The sequence below is a fragment of the Charadrius vociferus genome, unplaced genomic scaffold, assembly GCF_000708025.1.
Source record: "Charadrius vociferus isolate BGI_N301 unplaced genomic scaffold, ASM70802v2 scaffold88, whole genome shotgun sequence".
Lineage (NCBI taxonomy): Eukaryota > Metazoa > Chordata > Aves > Charadriiformes > Charadriidae > Charadrius > Charadrius vociferus.
Genome location: NW_009649619.1, coordinates 2006098 through 2024473, shown reverse-complemented (window position 1 = coordinate 2024473; position 18376 = coordinate 2006098). Strand labels below are relative to the sequence as shown.

General features: G+C 39.3%; 2 protein-coding genes across 2 annotated transcripts in view; one reads left to right on the top strand and one right to left on the bottom strand.

Moving 5' to 3' along the window:
- Window positions 1-14798, bottom strand: part of ACOX3 (acyl-CoA oxidase 3, pristanoyl) — a 34377-nt gene extending 19579 nt beyond the window's left edge. Inside the window, exons 1-6 of the mRNA XM_009890522.1 lie at window positions 14617-14798; window positions 12800-13033; window positions 11700-11771; window positions 9030-9119; window positions 6956-7099; window positions 6003-6091 (exon numbers count right to left, since the gene is read on the bottom strand). Coding sequence (XP_009888824.1) covers window positions 6003-6091; window positions 6956-7099; window positions 9030-9119; window positions 11700-11771; window positions 12800-13033; window positions 14617-14784 — 797 coding nt within the window. The 5' untranslated portion in view covers window positions 14785-14798. The remainder of the gene's footprint in view (window positions 1-6002; window positions 6092-6955; window positions 7100-9029; window positions 9120-11699; window positions 11772-12799; window positions 13034-14616) is intronic.
- A 2980-nt stretch (window positions 14799-17778) lies between these two features.
- TRMT44 (tRNA methyltransferase 44 homolog (S. cerevisiae)) overlaps window positions 17779-18376 on the top strand; it is a 19864-nt gene continuing 19266 nt past the window's right edge. Inside the window, exon 1 of the mRNA XM_009890549.1 lies at window positions 17779-17818. Within this exon, the coding sequence (XP_009888851.1) occupies window positions 17779-17818 (40 nt within the window). The remainder of the gene's footprint in view (window positions 17819-18376) is intronic.

The window sequence follows — 18376 nt, the reverse complement described above, 5'->3', positions numbered from 1 at the left end:
TTTAGGGAACATTTCAAGCAAAGTTAATCTTACTGACTTTAAATCATGCAATAGTAATTCATCTGGTGTGCAGTAATGCTGATAAAAAAGGAGCAGCTGGAAAAGCTACGAGCTCCTTTTGCCAGTACTAAATTAATAAGCTGTTACCTATAGTACAAATAGCTCAAACATGCTTTGGTGAATTTCAGACTCACTAAAATGCCTTTCCTGCCAGCTTTTGTTATTGACTACATTAGAGATGGTGCAGTTCCTTCAATTCTTCCAGCCAGAAACAGAAAGCAGGTGAATGGTATTGGAAGGCTGTGAGTCAAGTGATCTCACGGCTGATTATGGGATACAGTAAACCTTGGGAAGAATAACACTTTAGAGGCTTGGTAAAAAACTTGCACAAGGAAAGAAAACAGCCACATATTCCAGACTGAAACTCAGAGAAAGGTTAGAGTTGAGAAGAGTCACAGAGAAGTTGGGGAAAACTGCAAGGCAGTATTTCAGCTTTAGTTTCTACAATCAAGGCTCTAATCTAAAAATGCAGCTCTCTGACAGTAATCCTCAATAGCAAGGATAAAACAACATAGCATTTTATAGGCCTCCTAATCCTATCTTAATGCACTTCATGGACCCACAAAGACCCACTCACCCTAAGGTTTTTATAGTCTAAGTGCCCGTCTTGCAAGGAGTTTTGGATGTGTAGACTCCTGCAACTGTTGGGACCTGGCAGAGCTCTGCTAAGGAAGAAAAAAGGTTCACTGCAGATGTGAGGCTCTGTTGCTGTGGGTGATAAAACAAATGCGTGACCAGATCTGAATCTACCTTTCCCCATTAGCACCATCAAGTGCCCGTCAGCGTGAACTGGCTATGGAAACACAGTTTTGAGGTACTTGTGAATGACAAAAATGAGGGGATAAGGCAGCACTCTTCAGCAATGTGACTACATCTTAGCACAGTGCACAGCACTCTGTGTACTCATATAATGTCTAACCTTGACTGTAGGAACTAAGTGGAGAGGGCAAAACAGGGAAATATCAATGATTCCACTGCAAAAATCACTGTTTTGACTTAAATTGCAAATATGCAGGATGTGTCTTGCAAAATATTTGGTTTAACTGTGAAAGTGGCACTGTTCACAAGGATTGAAGGTACTGTATTCAGATAACGTACGTACAGGTACAGGCATTTTTAACATTTATAGCTGCTTCGTTATTATTACAATTGCTTGTGACTCTGGTCAGAGGCTGCAAGGCAATAAAAATGTTAAACAAACATAAGCTTGTTTATTTGAGAAGCAGGACTGACTTCTACACTTGCTTTCTTATTCACACCCCTGTACTGTCCCTTTCCACCTACTGGAACTGCCTCTTCCGTGGCCTTGCAGTGAACCAGACCTGACAAATGATCTGGCTGAAGACAGCCAAATTTTGAGGGTTTTTTGTAGGATTAGTTTTCAGGCAGTTCCAGTTCCCTAGCTGTCCCCAACACAGCTACACAAATGTTTGACCCAGCACAAAGGTAGTATGGGAACAGAAGCAAGCAACCAAAGAAGCCAAGTATGGAAATTATCTTCACCAAACTACTGCTTCAGATTGTAAAATGAAGCTCCAAGAGACTATTCAGGCTTCAACCATGTATTACAGCTCCTGTCTTTCTAGTGAAATAACTGCAACCACTGCAAAATCTAAATAAGAGTCAAGAGGATAAATACTAGGAGACAAAAACCCTTTGAAGGACTAGACTTTTATCTATTCTACCCTTAAACTAGCACTGGCAGAATCTTAATGTATTATTTGCACTGATACTGGAATAGTAACAAAAAAAAGAAAAAGAATTAACCCTTTAAAAGTCATCTGTAAAGGCTTGGAGGTTGTGTGATGTATGCCATCTTCACCAATATACAAGGAATTGTAGTGAGGGCTTTCACAACCTGCAAACTATTTCCAGGAGGGATTAATTTACGCCATTTATTGCTTTTCTGCCAAATAAAACCCCTTCATACATTTCTTCTTGGGTGTTTTGTTTTATTTTCATTATCCAGAAAACTGAACCTGGCCTCAGTAATTGCCAGAGAGGATGCTGAATGTCTGGGCATATTATATGCGTGGAGAGATGGATCACGTTTTAATTGTACATGAAAGGTTGTTAAACAGCTACTAAAAAAGCCTTCAGTTTTTCAAAGTCCATCATTATAGGGAGATATAGGTAACAATTCTTCTTCCCCCAGAAAGACCCTTTTCTCCCCTACAAACAATTCCATCAAAATAAATAGCTTTCTGTCTGCCATTGTATCTTTGATAGTTTCATTTCACTAGGTCTGCCCTTATCAGAGGTTTTGTCTGCCCAACAAACTGTATACACGTTATCAGTAGATACAGCTGAATGAGCTCAGAGCATGTTTTACAAAGACAGGCATGTTAAGCACCACTTCAGAAACACAATTATAACTGATTTTCAAACTCTTCCCCATGCAGATTCAGTTGGGCATCATTTCTATTTCTGGAGTGGGGAAAGCAGCAATTTGCTGCTAGTTACAACTGGACATTAAATTGGTTCACCACTGATTCAGTGGCAATCATTTACTGACGTGCACTGCACTAATGGGTAATTTTGGTAATGTTACATTAGCCAGGGCAGACAAAAAAAACCCAAAGGGAAGAAAGAGAAATGCACATCAGCACTTACCCAAGCTCTTGCTTTATGTCTCTCCTCTTATGCCTGCCATGCATTTTATTGAAAAGGCCCTAGATCCCAGATACCCAGAGTTTTTTCAGTGGTTCTTTTTTTTTCCTCAGCTATTTCCATTTTGAGATCTCAGTGAACAGCACATTTCAAAGACTGCCAGAGCACTAGCAACAGGTGGACATTTTTATACGATAAAAATAAAGACTGAAGCACTTGCATCCCCTGGTGGCAGTCTGATTTATTTTCCGGTAACAAAACACAAAACCAGTCTAAACTCTCCATAAGAAAAATCAGACTTCTATTTTTAACCAGTTTTGTATTGATTGATTACACAAATTGTTGTAAATGATCAAGAGAAAGAAAAATATTTTAAATTATTTTAAAGTGATTTTGTCTTTTTTTGTCATCGTAGCTGAAGTTACAAAGACTTGCAAAACCCATGTGATTTTTGGACGTTCCAATTACGAAGCTATGAGAATTATTTGGAAAGACAGACTTAGAAGGAGCAGGCTAGTCTATTGCACATACACTGCAAAAATTCCCACATTACTTCTGAAATTCTTTCTCTTACTGAAAACATTACACTCCACATTAGCAGGAAACCAGCCTTCAGCCAAACGACCCAAGAGATTAATTGTTTTCCAGAGCCAGAAGGGACAACTACAATCATCTCCTCTATTCTCTTACATAGCATAAATCAATGGCATTTTCCAAGGAAGCTCTGGAATGTCCTCCCCATGTCCTACATAAGTGTTCAGGAGCTTAACTTTCTGTACTCGTATTGAAAATTAACAGCATAAACTTGAAGCGCAGGAACAAATTCTGGTATTTCTGCCAGAGATTCTGATCTTCACTCCGACCATTTATCCTCAGTGTAACTACATGGAAATATATCTGTTTTACTAAGGGTCTATGGTAGTTGAATCAGACTTCCTGCATACATTCAAAAAGCTGGCAAAGCATGCAGCAGAGACTAACAGTTGTAGTCACCGCATAATTGAATGTTTTCTTGTCACCACATACAAGAGGCTTCGGCAGTGCGCAAGAACTTCAGGCTGTGCTTTCTCTGGGATAAACCACGTCATAAAATTACTAAGCTGTTTAGAAGAACACCTTGACAAGGCAGCACCTGATGAAATGTCTCCCTGTGAATCTTGGCATTTTGCAGATCATGCAACCAACAGTCTATTTTCTAGAGTGGTACAGCTCGTCATCTCTGCAAACAAATGCAGAGCTATGAAGCTACTACCTCTCCAGTCCCATCCAGGCCTCCACGTACCTCTGAGAAGCAATGTGTACAAGTCCTGACACTTTTGACAACTCAGTGTGAGCAGGAAGGTTGAGAAGTGAAAACTAGTTCTCTAGTTCTTGTGAACAATGTTGGCATCTAGCCTCAGACCTCTCCAAAGAAAATAGCTGAGGTAGATCAGGTACACAGGCTCCTAGAGTTTCCAGCTGAATGCAGGCTATCTATTGGTAACCTTGGCCTCCCTCGTCCCTTTACCTTAATCTGCAGATGCTGTCTTAAACTTATGCTTTCTAGTGCAGGGACTGTCTTAATCCACACTCAAGAGATCTAGATCCATGATTTGGGCTCCTCAGGCACTACTTTTAGAAGAAAAAAATATTATTTTTTTTAAACCAGCATATGCAAAGTAAACAGATTAGAGTGCCCTGTGATTGCTTTAAATGACATGTGATGTCATAACTAAGATAAGGGACCCCATCTGACGTTAAGATTGGAAGTCATTGGTATCTCTTATTTACAGTGTATTATGTGGATTATCATTTCAGATTATTCAGTTATTACTGATATTTTAAGAAATGCTCTATTTTTCCCAGCAGATCAAAGGATAAATGGATTTTAAAATTATGTGTATTTTGATGTTATGTGACAAGTACACTCTTATCCTTTCTCGTGCTGCACACAAAACTATGCTGCAAATTAAGAACGAACAGCAGAATTTGAACATTTCTACAGAAATAGGAAGCTGAATTACATGTAGATTACTCAGGCCTCTGTTGCTGTGCCATCTGGTGGCTACTAGTTGGTAATGCAGATGCAGGCAAAAATACCTACCCAAACCCAAATCCCCTTCTTTTGCAGGCCTTTTCTCATATTTCTCCTCTATACAACGTGATTTTCTTTTTTTTTGTTTCTTTATTTTGTCTGTGTCTTCAGGCAACAGAGCATCAATAAGACTGAGCTACATAAACATAAAAGTCAATGCTATTTTTGCCAATACAGGCTATTTGGGACATCAGAAGGAAGGTGGTACAGACAACAAACAACAGAAGACCTATGACCTTCTGAAAAGCAAGTCAAATTAATTACATTTGAAAGCAGGATACCTCAGGATGCCTATACATTTTTTAATGCAATGGCATGTTATGAAGGACAATACCTATATCTGTAACAAACTGAATTAACAGTTCACCTCTTGATTTTAAATTTGAGTTAATTTAAATTTGAGTTTAACTCAAATTACCCCTTTGAGGTATATTTGAGGCATAAAGAAGTGACTCTGCCCCCCCTTACTATTTTTAGTCTCTGTCTTTACACAGAGCTATGTAACTAATACAGGGGTTCAAATAATAATTTTTACATAATGGCTGTTTTAATGCAGAAATCTACCTCAATTTCCTCACTGTCTCTCCTCCCCATCAGACACCTTTGGTTAGCAAAGTAACAATAACAGATACAGTAACGCCATTGAAGTCCATGACTCAGAAATGGAGCCCGGGTACTCTTCTATTTCAACTGTACACATCAAATACAGAAAAAATAACTAACCTTCTCCTTCTCTTCTGCAGTGACTGGGATTAGTCCAGAAACCCCACGGTTTAAACAAGATACCTAGTTTCTCTACTGGGTCTCATTAATCTTACATCTATACTAACAATAAACCTTGTCTATGGACCTCCATTAGCCTTCCTGTGGACTGGAAATTGCCAGACAAAATAATTAAGGGCTAAGACCCAGACGGGTGGAAAGGCTGATTAAGTTCTTTATTCAGAGCTTAATGAATTTGGTTTTATCTTTTTCATTATTATTGTTGCAGAGTATGACTGCAAGAATCCTTGGGGATAATCACAGGGTATCAGTGGTGCTTTATATTCTAAAAAGTGAGAGAATCAGAAAGACTATGGTTATTTAGATAGAAAATACTGAAATTCAAGATTTTTCAATCTGGGTTTTTTAGAAATACCAACAACTTAAAACCACTCGTGAACACCTGAGAAGTAAAGAGAGTACTGACACAGGATATTTGCACCACTACAGTGTGATATAATCTAGAATGTTTCCTTGTTCAAAGGGATTGACTTACCCATTATCCAACCCATTCAGCCCAAGTTTCTTTCCTATGTCACCTACCATCACACCTGGCATTGGTAGGAGAGTTTTTGTATCTCGAATCTGCATAGAAGTACAATGAAACGTTATTTCAGTTGTGGAACATTGCTTGAACTTTTCAAACAGTGAAATTATTCCCAACCTGTATTCTGTTACTAACACTAAAGAAAGCAGTCTGTTTTTTTCAAGCACATAACCCTGGATATAACTTGTACTTACTTATCTTCTCATTTAGGACAGAGATCACTTAATGAAAATTACTTCGGCAACATGACACTAATTACATCACTGTGTTAAATATTGCTTAACACTGGTGACTGCTCTAATCAGACTAGCATTGCAACCTTCTTCAGGTGTACACAGATATAGTAGGAATCAATTGAACTTTTATGTAACAATCAGCTTTGAGAAATTCTCCGATTTTGAAATAAATTCTGTTCAGTCTGCAACTAGTTCACGTTACTACATACAACTTGTCTCCTCCACTGCCATAATTTCTAATGCCTTTAATCTTATAAACTGATCTTCTGTCCTCTAGAAGCTTGGAGATTTCACACAAATCAGTCTGCAGCACTGGCAGACATAAATCATCTTAAGCCTCATCCAAGACTTTCAGGACTTCATGCAGTATAGGTTAGGTCTAACTATACACGTAACATGATAATCTGGAGGCTTTTCAGCTCTTTTGTATTTTTCAGAATTTTTTTCAGAAAACTGACAGTATAAAACTGGAGGTACAACCATCACAAAATCAGTGAACATTTAAAAACAGAAGACTTCTTACAATTGCAAATAAATGTTGAAGGCATCAATTAAAAAATCTGCTGGTCAGATATAAATACCAGCATAATAGAAAGTCTTTAATTTGAATTCACCCACCCACCCCCCCCGTAAAAGAAAAAAAGATTAGCAACGTTTCTACCTTACCTGTACAATAAAGGAATGTAATCCTTGGCACTGTCCATCAGGAGTATAGAGTTGGGCATACACAACTGCATGAGTGGCATGTTTCCCCATATTACCAACCCAGAACTTTGCAGCTTCAAAGTCAGGAGTATTGATGATAAATTCCTGTAGCCAGGAGAGAAAGGAGCAAATAATATAAATCATAAAAAACAACACATGGCTATTTTCTTTTTTTTTTCATGACCATGGCAATGATTTGAAAACATCCATTAACTGCCAGGGTTTCATTCTGTACTCCACTCCAACAGCTGAGATCTCTCTTATTGTGTTCAACTTTGGAAGGAATAGAATACATGTAGCTAGGAAAAATTTAGAGCTGAAAAAGTTCGTTACTTCATCGTAAAGCCTGAAATTCAGCCTTTTAATTGCTCATTTAAGCAGTGAAAAAAAAAAGCAAAGCAAAGTGATGGACTCAGAAGTATTTCCTAGATCTTAGGTTCCATGTGAGGGACTGTGAGGACTGAAACCTACGCAGGGACCATCGCCTTTTCATGCAGTTTTGTGTGGGAAGGAAGCCTGGTGACAGTGTGAAAATCAGCACGCTTCACAGTTTGGACAATAGGGGATCATGAGTAGTTGGAATTGGATGTAAAAGAAATCTCAGCTCAGAGTTTCATGATCTTAACAAAGATTTAGTCATTTCAGTCACTTTCACTGCAGTACACTCATCACCAGCATAAAACTCAATTTATCTAAATGGAACTGTTCATGCTGCCAAACTCACAAGGTTGTTTTGTTGTTTGTTTTTTTTTTCTGGAAAGGGATCTGATCATCCATGTTGCATAAATGATCACTGAATTGCTCGTATATGAAAAAATGCAGACTGGAACGTTGTCCTACTGAAGAATATAAAATCTTATGTTTCAAATCTATGATTCTCATTTCTCACTCTTTTGAAGCCACTTCATGACGTACAGATATGAGTGATGTTGTTTGTTCACAGTAATAGCACCCAGTTCTGTACACGACAGAGCAGTAAAATGCCAGAGTCTTTGAGGAAAATGATGAGACTACCTTCTTGGTACATTAAATAACACATTTTAAATTCAACTTGGCATAAACCAAGCATGCAGATGACAAAGAGAGATAGAAAGTTCTATCATCCTCCTCTCTTAACTTATATTTTCTTCTACCTTAATGTAAAACCACAGAGTTCTATTTGTTTACTGAAAAAAAAAAAAAAGATAGGACAATGAATTTATTTCTGCAACAGTGTTGATTTCAGAAAACAAATTATGAATAGTAAGCAGTACCCTAATGGAAAGAGCAGTTTATTGTTTTGTTCCTTTGGTCTCTTCAATAGTCTTGTTATCTCTTTTTCATATTTCATTTTCTGATCCTCAGGAAATAATCCTAATTGTCATATACAAAGCCTTCATATTTAAAGACAAAAGACAATTTAATCTGCATGTCCAACTATTCCTTAAGAGACACAACAAAGAAAGATGCTATCCTTGTTTTGCATCACAACCAGAAGCTAAATTAACTACTTCTATGAGAAAACAGAAATTTCTGGATTTATTGTAAATATTGATATATGACAGCCAACCACTTCACTTTCTTGTAGTTTGTTCTGCTGAATGGAATCACTTTCCTCTTTTTTAAAAGTATTGTGGGTTTTAAATGCACCGATTTACAGTAGTCAAAAATACTAATGCAGAAGACTTTATTTTGAAAACACTGTAAAGTTGTGTGGGAAAATGCTTATCTGTTGAAATCCTCACATCCACCCTTAACTGTATTCTTTGTGAAAATCCATTTCTTAGAAATAAATGAAGGGGAGAGAGAGCGTTCTATGAACTGAGGCACCCAAAGCACATGAAGTGTGATATGCTTGTCTCTTTGGGTTTTCTTGAACCAAGGCTCCCCAAAGCCACTCTTCCCTGCATTGTAAGTATTTGTCTTTTTTTTTTACATTTGGAGATGAACTTGATTCTTTCTTGTTAATCAAAGAGATCCTTGAATCATTCTGCCCTCTTGGGAAAGAACGGCATCTAACAGTGTCAAACATTACTCCTGTGCATTAGGGACTAACCTGAGTGCTTTGATCAAACGTGGCAGTAGTCCGTATGCCTTTGGTATTAGTTCCATGGCTGAGTTCAGTCAGAGCAAAACATCCAAAAATCTAAATAAGGAGATATAAGGCGCAGTTGAAGACTGTGTTATTACAGATATTAAAATGGTAAGATTTTCAAAGGATTGCAAGTGCAGCTATTGGAAAGTAACTTGCCATTGCAAGAAACTGATCAAATGTAACCCTAAGGCTAGGACATCATGCCTGCTGTAGGGTAACAGGTACCTTTTTCCTTTGCTGATGGCTGACCCATTCAGGCAGGTACAAATTATTACATTGACTAAGTTTTCAGTTGTTTGGGTTGAAAGAACTGTTGCGTGGTGAAAATGGGCAAGTCTGCTTTCATTACAAGCAATTCTGGCAACTCCCAAAGTTAAGAGAACACCAGAATGGGGATGTTCATTTTCAAAGTTGTGAATAGCCTACATTACTGAAGGGGGTAAATTTATATCAGATCAATGTGCGCATACACTTGGTTCTCAGCAGCATTTGGGAACACTGCCTGCTTGAAGCCACAATGAAATGTGCATACTGGAATCCCTTACCCTAGACTGGTTTGGCCTCTCTCTTCAGTAGCAAACCTTTGAAAAGCAAGTGAGAATGAAAAAAAAATAAATAAACCTGAAGCCTCAGGCAAAATTATTCTGACAAATACGTATCCTGTTTTTTGTGTAGACTGAGAGTTATTAAAAGAATTCATCCTGATCTTTAACATAGGCTATCAAATCAGAACTATGTAGCAGTATATTGCTGTCTATGAGAAGACAGACACAGAATTTTGGAAAATTAAATAAGCAAGGAAGGTGAATTGTTGGCAAAACAGTAAGATAAGAAGTGATAAAGAATAACAAAAGCAGCATGAAGCTCAGTGTGGGTGTGCCAAGGACACTACGCTTGCAAAATCAATGAGGGTCAGGCCAGACAGTGAACGTTGCCCACATGGCTAAATGGCATAGACAGGAGAAACTCTTTAGGATTGTCTCTTTCTGTATCAGACAGGCTGCACTTACTCTGCAGGGCACTTGGTCCTGAGTCTCCACTGGACTCCACGTGGGGTTTCTGTGGCACTAAATCATTATTATTATTTTCCCTTTCATAGCATCAGAATGGAATATTTTTGGCATCATGACAAGGGTATGTGCTGCACAGTGTTATGATGTAGATGCGCGAGGTGAGAGTGTCTGAGTGTGCAAAATGTGCTAGGATATACTCTTAAGGGACTACGGACAGAGACAAAACAGGTGTAGTGTCATCTATATTGCCTTTTGGGAGAAGTCCCCAAACTTTGTCTGTTGCATCCCACAGCATTCTCCTGGAGAGACTGGCTGCTCATGGCTTGGATCGGCGTACTCTTCAGTGGGTTAAAAACTGGCTGGATGGCCGGACCCAAAGACTTGGGGTGAATGGAATTAAATCCAGTTGGCGGCTGGTCACAAGTGGTGTTCCCCAGGGCTCAGTATTGGGGCCTGTTCTCTTTAATATCTTTATCAGCTATCTGGATGAGGGGATCAAATGCACCCTCTGTAAGTCTGCAGATGACACCAAGTTGGGCAGGAGCATCAACCTGCTTGACGGTAGGATGGCTCTACAGAGGGATCTGGACAGGCTGGATCGATGGACTGAGGCCAATGGTATGAGGTTCAACAAAGCCAAGTGCGACGTCCTACACTTGGGTCACAACAACCCCATACAGTGCTAGGGGCTTGGGGAAGACTGGCTGGAAAGCTGCCAGATGGAAAAGGACCTGGGGGTGTTGGTCAACAGCCAGCTGAATGTGAGCCGGTAGCGTGCCAGGTGGCCAAAAAAGGCCAATAGCATCCTGGCATGTTATCAGGAATAGTGTGGTGAGCAGGACTAGGGAAGTGATTATCCCCCTGTACTCAGCACTGGTGAGGCTGCACCTCAAATACTGTGTTCAGTTTTGGGCCTCTCACTATGAGAAAGGCATTGAGGTGCTGAAACGTGTCCAGAGAAGGGCTACAAAGCTGGTGATGGGTCTGGAGCACAAGTCTTATGAAGAGGGGCTGAGGGAACTGGGGTTGTTTAGTGTGGAGAAAAGAAGGCTGAAGGGAGACCTTATCGCTCTCTACAAATACGCAAAAAGAGGCTGTATTAAGGTGGGGGTCGATCTCTTTTCCCAAGTAAGAAGCAATGGGACAAAAGGAAACAGCCTTAAGTTGCATCAGGGGAGGTTTAGATTGGGTATTAGGAAAAAATCCTTCACTGAATGGGTTGTCAAGCATTGGAACAGGCTGCCCCAGGAAGTGACTGAGTTGCCATCCCTAGAGGTATTTAAAATATGTGTAGATGTAGCGCTGAGGGATACGGTTTAGTGGTAACTTGGCAGTGCTAGGTTCACGGTTGGACTTGATAATCTTAAAAGTCTCTTCCAACCTTAACAATTCTATGATTCTATGTTAACTTGGACAGTCTAAAACAGATCCAGGAAGTGCCATATGAGCTAGCAGTGAGGACAGTCAGGGCTCAGTGCTTCAATCTGGTCCTTGGTCTTTTCTTTTGCTATTTAAAAGTACCTAGGTACATAAAGAGATCAGAAATAACACAAGGGTGCAGGTAGTGTCATGGTTCTGATGGTGCCCAGTTCTCACAAGTTATTAATATAAAAATTACCTCCATGCTATAAATCTGTTTCACAAAGCCTGCAAACCTCTTAGAAGCACTCAAAATTGGACCTGCAAATACCTGTAAAAACAGAGAATTATGAATGAAATCAGTGACCCCATGATGGAAAGCACAAATTGCATATGCATAATAATTTGTAATAGTGCCGTCCGTTAACGAGACCATGGAAAGTAGGCTGCACAGTAAACTACTACTTAGACTACAGCTGGAAAATGTAAGTCAGGATTTGATCTTGTCAAGGCTCCTTTACAGCTTTAACCTTTTCAAGCCTTCATTGCAAACTCTTAAAAATGCTTAATGAGCTCACTTTCCTCTTGTCCTTACTGGTGTCCCCTTGAGTAAAGTAAAATTTTAAGACTGTTGTAGGTTTTTTTTATTGCAAATGGATTGGGAACTGAAGGTAGCTGCTTCAAGATCGAACAAGAACACTGTTTTTAAAGCTACATTCAGTTTTTCTAGATGGCTATTCACATAACAAAACTATAATTCTCAGAACCTCCCCGGCTGTGTAAGAATTAGTTAACTCAACTAATATTATTTTATAAGCTATGTCAACTATTTTTTCTGAAAGATTTATCTAGGGAGCAACTGATGAACAGAATCCCAGCCACTGATGTCAGTAAGAAACTCTACACTGGTTTCTGCTCCTTCTGGATTCTGCCCTGAATCAACACACCAAGAGTAAGGCAAGGAAGTTGCTGATACCTGCATCTGTAGCAAAGACATAGCCACCAAACAGGGCCCAACAACCAAGTTTTTTGGCTGCTAATGCCACAGAGAGGAGGCAGAGGAGTGGACAAAACAAGATGGAACTGTAGGCATCAAAACATCTTTCTGTAGCTCTGTCTATACTGCTCCATCTTTGCTTTCCACATGAGATTCCAGCGTAGACAGGGCTTAATGACAACAATCTACTAACTTAATCCCACAGCTCTCTGATTCTTCTTAACAGTTAAAACAAATTTCATTTTTGAAAACAAAGGACTGGGAAAAGATATAGCTTTAATAAAACAGGCAGAAAGCAACAGAATTATGGTATTACAAGACACTTAAAATATACACCAGTATACATTTTGAACTGTACTTACACCACAATGTAAGAAATACTGGAGACATAGAGACCAATCATACATTCCTATACAGATGACCATATTAAGTATCTTTAATGGATTCTCTATGATCTCTTGCTGAGTAAGAAAATCATATTCAAAGAGCCTTTTACAGCGTAGGAATGTCAGCTCCTGATATTTCTCGCGGCACAGATCTTCTCCAGGATGATGTGCAAAGAGAGGATCACTTTCCAGAGCAGAGAAGATTCTGTTCTTGAGGGGGGAAAAAACTGACATGAGAATGTTAAACTAAAAGAGTTAACAAAAGAAGTTATTGTTCTTCTAGGATAATAGGAGGCCTCAAACTACAATCGTTTGATAGAAGATGTAAATTTATAAAGCCAAAACTCCAGAGAATTAAAAAATATATTTAAATGGTCTGTCATTACATATACAGTTTATGAAGCTAAATTTTATGAAAGCTCCTTTGTCACGAAGTACTAAGTGTGGGACTGATTCATTCTGAATGTAAGAGAACAGTAGGGTAAAACTAACTTGCCTTTTATAGTAGCTTCATTATTTTACTATATGAAGCTGCTGGCAGGATCTAAGGGCAATGGCGCTCAATTCGAAAACAAAGGTAAAACTCCAGGGGTTACATTCAGTTAGAAATATGCCATAATGGTAAAGCCATTAAGTTACCGCAACTGCTCTGTTCACAGATGAAAGCAGAAATGTACTCCATTTAATGGAACCATCATATGCAGCCATTCAATATGGGGATGGGCATCTTTTAATGTTTTAATTTGGATCTTTTTTTTTGTTAGATGATATATTATGGCTTTTTTTTTTTTTTACCTCAGATCTCTGTATCTTCAAGATATCCACATCTTCTTAATTGTCTTTCATGTAATTTAGAAAACAAAGTGCAGTACCCTAGGCAAAATCTTTTTAAAAGGTTTTTAAAGTCCTTTCGTCCTCTCTGAAGAGAATGACACAGTAAGAAGGGGAAAAAAAAAAAAACCCAGAGAAGATTTCCTGTGCTTTTTTTTAAAAGGTAGGGTCATTCCCTTTCTCTGTATAAACAACACTATTTACCTATACAGCTTTGAAACTCCCTGAGACACAGAACACATGTTTTTTCTATGCTCTTAAGTATATCAGTCAGATGCAGAACAAGGCATTTTTGAGTTCTCTGATCTACCTTCCAAGATTTTAGTAATTATGGTGAACATTCAAGATTAGCTAAAATCCATGTATACCTATACAACCTTCAAAAAAGTCAGTTCTGTCTCCTCCTACATCTCTAAGTCATGCATTCTCACACGATCTCTTGTGCTCCTATTAATCTCTTTTTTTTGGTAGGGTTAGCTTTCTCTGAGGTAAGCATGTTAATTTGTCCAACTGCAAAGCCACATAAGCATTAATGCAAGCACAGATCGTAGGAAATTATGTCAAGTCAAAGAAAGACTATGTTTGATGGTGGCATGAACTTAGCTCAGCTTAAGTGTATTGTAAATCCATGTGATATATGATTTAATGCAAACAGTACAATAAAGAAGTATGGCAGAATACAGTTCTTTCTCAGTTTGAAATGAACACTGAAGTTCTGTAATGTAGCACCTGCTGGTCTTCCCTGTACTAATGTTCAGTAATGAAATGAGCCTTATGAGACAGAAAAGTAGGTTGCTTAAAAGTTCGGTTGTGTTCTGAAAATTGGACGTGCAAAAACAATGTCTTCATGCTCCATATCTACAGAGTACTATTAAATAAGTACTCTCCTCTTCAAAATCACATACTTGCTTCTACTGATATCTCCAAAATTAGACCACGCTTACAATTCTTGCAAAGTTTACCTTAAGCTGGATGATATCTTCACCATGTAGTAACACTGCCATCTCCTTCCAGTTGAAGGAAGCTTTCTCACGATATTTGCGAAGCGGTCCTTTAGGGAAATCTGGTAGCAAAGTATCCCATGAACTTTGGTTGCCAGTGGCTTCTTTCAGATTCAGTGTGGATGCCATTGTTAGCTAAACTGCACCAAACAAGAAAAGATACATAATGAATTGAAGCACTGCAGATGTCTAATTTTTAATAATAAAAAAAAAACCAAAAGGGTTGTTAATTGAATCCATAGACTTGTTCAAATGTATGACTACAGCAGTGCAGAGCCAACTAAAAGCTTGCCCTTCCATTCTTCTAATTCAATTGGCTTGGTACAAGCTAAGAAAAAAAAATGCGTTTGATCAAATGTAAATGAGTTACATGGTCTTTGCTATTAAAATATGAGCTAAACCTTTTAAGATAAGCAAAATATGAAACAGGGACACCATTGGGTAATATTGCATAATACGAAAGAGGAGATACGATAAAAGATCCAGGCAAGAAAATAACATGTCTTATATAACATAATGTGAATAATTGTTACCTCACTTCTAACTTAAATGCAAAATAATAAAATATTAAAGCACCCAAACATGCATACAAAGCCCCGTTCAAACGCAGGAGATGCCTCTATTATCTCCACATTACTAGTTAACATTTAAACAACTTTCAACTAAATGGCATGTTGGTTATACATTAAGGTTTGTTTTTATATAACAAGCGATGAACCATTGTTTGTGCATAAACATGAGAGAGAAGACACCAGGGAAATGGCAGGAACTCTGCCCTTATCTTCCACTGGTTGAATATATGAAAGAGGAAGTGGGTAATAAAACCTTTATTTCATGCACACCATTTGCAAGAAACAAATTTCTGTAAAATTCTGCACATTTGCATCTCCTTTTCCTAATTTAATCTTGTCTGGGTTAGCTCTCACAGATCCACTTAGCTATGTGAGAACTACACTATCTGGGTATATCTGCCCAGGCCATTAGGAGTATGGCACAGAAACAAATAGGTGGCTTTATAGAGGGCAAACATAAACATGTCCAGCCCTGTATATTATTCCATTGCTTCGATATGGTAAACATTTAGAATTGTGAAACTGGAACAATATCAACATGCTGTCCATCACTCACACTGACTTGAATAGAGCAGGTGAATGTGACAAGCAGGAGGCTCTGTCTGCAATGGGTCCGTAACAGGTACAGATTAAACCTGCTTAAATGAAGTCAAGTAAAACTATCACAGTAGTGACTTCTACAAAACACATAAACCTATAGGGCTTTTCTTCTTCATGGATGATGCAGTTCTGGAAAATTTTAAGTACATAGGTATGTGCTTCTCTTAAGTGTCATATTGCCATACTCAAGAATAAATTTAAAATAACACAAAGTATGAACTTTGCAACCACACTTAAACTTCACTTTTTCTTCTCTCTTCCCTAAAGTTTACATTTTCGTTTCTGTTGTGTGGTGGCTTATTGCATTTTTAGTCTGTCTTCCCACTAAACACTTTTTCCTGAATACACTTTTTTCTGTGCTAAGTTGACCTCAGATTCTTGCGTATGTGATCAAAAGCCGTAAGGCCCCAGGAAGTTTGCTGGCATTCTGTTGTGCATATCTATGGGCCACGCAAGTGCATTGCAAAACTTCACAGAACCAGCAGGATTTCACTATCAGTAGGTACAACCGCACTGGTTTTGGAGAGAAGGGGAATCTCGCTTTGTGTTACAACCTGGTCAAAGGCTTATGCCTCGGCTGCTTCCAGAAGTCGGAGTGCCCTCTGCTGCTACCGGCTCGTATCACACCCAGCAATTTCTGTCACTTCATGCAGATGTGTGTTACGCTTGTAAGATGCAAAAATGATCGCGCAAGGGAACAGAAGCTGGCCACATTATAACAATAGGACTGTCTGGAAAAAGCAATTCTCAAAGGTGCTGGGAGGACATCTGGGCCCAGGGGTGGCCAAGGGCTCAGTACAGTCTATGAACATAATAAAGTACAGCAACTACTAGTTTGGCATTCTACTTTTTCCCGTTGCCTTTTTTTTTGCCCTCATCATCTTGATATATCTCCTGGCTACATTTCTTTTCTTTCAACCTAATCCTCTTATGGATGTAATTTCCTAGTTCTGGACAGTACAGACATTGTAGAAGATGACTGCAGGGTAGTATTTCTGCATGTGACTTCCAAATCTGTTTTAGGAAGCTGCAATTCTAGCGCTGAGCAACAGGTTTGGAAAGGAGTGGGGGTGCGGGGAAGGCATTGAGAAAGAGCATTTCAACACGAAGCCAAATAAACAGACATTACTCTTCTAACTGGAAAACAGGTAAATCAGACAGAAGTTCAAGGCTTCTGGCTCCGAACAGAGAAAAATCAAAAATACTGCAGTTGTTGCATCTAACTTCATTTACAGTGCAAAATCAGTGAGATTGCTCAAATGAGGATCTGGTACTTCAAAAAAAATTACAATTTCTCTTTCTGCCTTCACACAATGTTTTAATATAATTTGGTTCCCAGCAAACAGATTCAACACTAATTAGGAAACCAAGCCAAGCAATTACAGTAGGAAAGTAACAAAGGACTGCCCTAAAGAATAACTCAGGTTTAATTTCAGCCTTGTGCTGGCCTTTTGAAATCTGCATGTGGATGTGATTATTTTTTAATATTAATTTAATATTTTGATTATTTTTTAATAGTGCACTGATTGTTTATCTAATATCAGGGTGATGTGTGAGTCTCCGTTACTTTGGAACATGCTTCCCAGGACTCCGGATTTACTGTGGGGTAGGACAAAGCAGCAGTTTTGTGCTGGAAAAATCTCACTGTCTAGCTTATACTTTATTCAAATGTTCAGATTTAAAGAAGATGAACAGTCTTACTGATCAGCCTTCGATATTTTGGAAAACACCACGTGGATGCGGCGGTACAAAATAACGCAGGTTATTATCGACTTGCTGAGAACTGCAGCAGTTTCCCCGAGAAAAGCTGAGCCGAAAAAAACCTTTTTATGTGGGAGGTGCTCCTGCTCGTAACTCAAACCCACGACTGGACAACAGCAGCAGCCGTCGGCAAACCACCAAGGGACTATTTCCCTCCGCGGTGTAATACCGTCAGGTGCACCGCTCCGCGATGGCACCGCTCAGGCACTCGGTGGCCGTCAAAAATAACGGTACCGTACCCTTATTCTGTCAGAAACACCGTTACTCGCAAATGCGGAGCCGCTAGAGAAAAAGAAAATAAATAAAAACGCGGCGATGGCACGTAGCCAGAGAAACGCAACACCGCAGGGATTAAAGGCAGGGACGGAAACCACTTCTTTAAGTGCCCTTCGAGGTTTTATTGCACCACCGCTACTTGCTTGAACTGCCTGAATTTAGGGCGGGGCCTCGTTTCCGCTCGGAGGGAAAAAAAGAAAAAAAAAAAAAAGACTACGTAATGTACCAGGTTTTACCAATAAAAAAAAAAAAAAACAAACGAGATTTGTTTCCGTGAGCAGCCGGAAGCCTGTCCGGTTGCCAGTCAGCGTCCCCCCCTTTCAGAAAGGCGTTTCTGCGCTGAGGTCCCACGGCGGTTGTCACAACGACACAGCCCTTCCTCAAAGAAAAGCTGCGAATACGGTAAAAAGTCCCCCAGCCCGCGCTTGCCTCTGGGGGTACCTCGGTCGCTTCCAGCCGCGGCCCGGCCCCGCGGCAGTGTCCCCCCGCTCCCCCGGGGAGGGCTGACAGGA